This window comes from Oncorhynchus gorbuscha, unplaced genomic scaffold (genome assembly GCF_021184085.1).
Source record: "Oncorhynchus gorbuscha isolate QuinsamMale2020 ecotype Even-year unplaced genomic scaffold, OgorEven_v1.0 Un_scaffold_8658, whole genome shotgun sequence".
Taxonomy (NCBI): Eukaryota; Metazoa; Chordata; class Actinopteri; order Salmoniformes; family Salmonidae; genus Oncorhynchus; species Oncorhynchus gorbuscha.
Window position 1 is genome coordinate 10,992 of NW_025751784.1, and position 3,139 is coordinate 14,130.

Sequence of the window (3,139 nt, forward strand, 5' to 3'; positions counted from 1 at the left end):
CCTAGGATAGGTTAAGTAATCCCTCTCACCCCACCCCTAAGTTTTAGATGCACTATTGTTAAGTGACTGTCCCACTGGATGTCATAAGGTGAATGCACCAATTTGTAAGTCGCTCTGGATAAGAGCGTCTGCTAAATGACTTAAATGTAATGTAAATGAAATATAATCAATTTATTTTCCCCCTGTTTGAGGTAGGAGCATTCATTTTACTTCATGTAAATCCTGTTGGGGCAGACAAGAATGGTTTTGGCAAAAAAAATAGAAATGGTAAAGAAGCAGGCTTTACGAGTTAAGACACTTTTGAAACAGAACTAAGGTTTGAAACAGAACTAAAATATCAATCCAGCTACATAATGCAGTGACCTAAATGTATATCAAATCAACAGTTGCGAGTCCTGGTGTGGATGAAGTAATAGAGCAAAGTCAATGGTTCAAAATAAACATTGTACAAGACTTCTGGAATATACTCATGTTCCAGGGGGTTTATTCATTCAATATCCACATAATTGCCCGCTCATTAAAACTCATTTAAGGGATCAAATAAAGACATTGCTCAGTTCCAATACCCATAAAACCATTCCAAGAGAATGAAACACTTGGACACCTGCCCCAGATCATCATTAGGGAAAAGGGTCTAACGGGCTTTTTCTTGATTGTAGGTCAAATATCATCATCATCAATTCAACCAGGGTGATTCATTCTTCTCTGATCTCAAGACAAATCCCTCAACTCCTCCGAGATGATTGATTTTACTTAGTATCTTGGTCCAGCGACTGATGCTTTTTGTTTCCTTACAGTGCTGTATTCTCAGTTTGAAACTGACTGTATGTCGGGTCCTGTTCTATGTTCTTCTTACAAGTTCCTCCCTCCCTGATTCACTTGGTTTCAAGACGTTTTCTCCCGACTGAACACAACCCTGGGTCGTGATCATTAGGGCAAACCGTAGCAAACCATTTTGCAACAACAAACGTAAATCTGTCTTCTTATTGGACAAGTCGAGGTAGTTCCTTTTGTTTTTCAACCTTCCTTTGGGTGCCAACTGAACATGCCTCTGGTTTACTGTGTGGCATAGTTGTCCCCTCCAGCCCCGCCTCCAGCAACACCCACCAGCATGTTGTTCTTGGGGGAGCAGCTGTCTGGCTCCATGGTCATCACCCTGACAGAGTACCCATGAGTCTCTGCTGCCCAGGAGCGGTCCAGGTCCACCAGGCCCATGCACTGTTTACCTGGAGGAGAGGGGTCAAAGAGCACAGTGATGATGTCCCTGATTGAACAATAGTGGAGTTCCTTTATATTCCACACACTGGCAACTAAGAGGTGAATTGCAGTGCAGAGACACAGTACATAACTACAACAGCTGACAGAAGGTCCCCGTCTCACAGTAGAATTGTCTTTGTTCTAATCATTCTAAGAATTTGCCTTCATATTACTACGGATAAACAACGTGAGTCCTTTGTGGATAACACCCTTAGGCCTCTTCTGTACAGTAGCAGCCTTTCATTCAGTTTATTGAGGCGGAATAAGAGATGAAGACATTCCACCAGGATCTGTTCATCTTTCCTTATATGACCCTCATTCTCAACATTCTACTGCAGACGCTTCCCAGACCGGCCTCTTCAGTACCAACGACTCTCTTCTTTCCGATTAGTACTTTGGGATCAACTTCCACTGGCACTCTGCTATCAAAGCTTGCTTTAAAGGCAAAAGCCCACTAACCGCATTACGCTGCTCAGTGGCTCTGAAGCAGACCCAGACAGACAACAAACGCGTCTACAGCACTCAAGAGTCTCAGACGGACCGACGTTCAGATCTGACAGACTCGGGGAATAAGGGGAAACAGATCAAAGACGGTAAGTGTGAGTTGAGGAGAGGTTGAGGAAGGGGTGTCATGGTGGCGGGCAGCACCCCGCCAGCGGAATATTCCATGACAGGAAGTGTCAGGTAGGAACGCATTTAGGCGGTTCAAAGTGAAAACACAACGGGAGTACCTTCACTAATTATTCACAAGAATTGAATGTGCTGGTATAGATATGTTTTGCCTTTATCAAGATGAATAAGATTCTATGGAAAGGGGGCCCTGATCCTAGATCAGCAAGCCTACTCAGAGCACCCTTTTAAAAATGGACCCAGTACTGAAGGGAGTATCAGTTTGATGGAGATATACAATAATATCCCCTTTGACTTTGTGGTCAACATGAATTGGCACCATTATGGAAAAAATGACATTAGTGGCCTGTTTGTGTTAAAATGTGCTCATTTATTTGGGGGTCAATTGTCAACACAATGCGTGTGTGTGAGTGACAGTGTGTCACCTATTAAGCGTCGTTCTGAAGGCAGCTGGACAGCTGTCTGGTCTGCGAAGCGGCAGAGGATCATGTGCTCCTAAATGGAGGGAGAGCAGAGAGAGCGGTGGAGGGAGAGCACAGAGAGAGAGATGGAGGGAGAGCACAGAGAGAGAGATGAGGGAGAGCACAGAGAGAGCGGTGGAGGGAGAGCACAGAGAGAGAGATGGAGGGAGAGCACAGAGAGAGAGATGGAGGGAGAGCACAGAGAGAGCGGCGGAGGGAGAGCACAGAGAGAGAGATGGAGGGAGAGCACAGAGAGAGCGGTGGAGGGAGAGCAGAGAGAGAGAGATGGAGGGAGAGCACAGAGAGAGAGATGGAGGGAGAGCAGAGAGAGAGAGATGGAGGGAGAGCACAGAGAGAGAGATGGAGGGAGAGCACAGAGAGAGCGGTGGAGGGAGAGCACAGAGAGAGCGATGGAGGGAGAGCACAGAGAGAGAGATGGAGGGAGAGCAGAGAGAGAGAGATGGAGGGAGAGCACAGAGAGAGAGATGGAGGGAGAGCAGAGAGAGAGAGATGGAGGGAGAGCACAGAGAGAACACAGATAGAGCGGTGGAGGGAGAGCACAGAGAGAGAGATGGAGGGAGAGCACAGAGAGAGAGATGGAGGGAGAGCACAGAGAGAGATGGAGGGAGAGCAGAGAGAGAGAGATGGAGGGAGAGCAGAGAGAGAGAGAGATGGAGGGAGAGCACAGAGAGAGAGATGGAGGGAGAGCAGAGAGAGAGAGATGGAGGGAGAGCACAGAGAGAACACAGATAGAGCGGTGGAGGGAGAGCACAGAGAGAGAGATGGAGGGA

General features: G+C 47.0%; 1 protein-coding gene across 1 annotated transcript; it reads right to left on the reverse strand.

Moving 5' to 3' along the window:
- Positions 1–213: 213 nt before the first annotated feature.
- LOC124029990 (glutathione S-transferase C-terminal domain-containing protein-like) lies at positions 214–2,475 on the reverse strand. The gene is made up of 2 exons (XM_046341517.1): positions 2,313–2,475; positions 214–1,226 (listed from the first exon to the last, which is right to left on the reverse strand). The coding sequence occupies exons 1-2, from the start codon at positions 2,374–2,376 to the stop codon at positions 1,057–1,059; spliced, it is 234 nt and encodes a 77-aa protein (XP_046197473.1). The 5' UTR covers positions 2,377–2,475; the 3' UTR covers positions 214–1,056.
- Between the last annotated feature and the right edge of the window lie 664 nt (positions 2,476–3,139).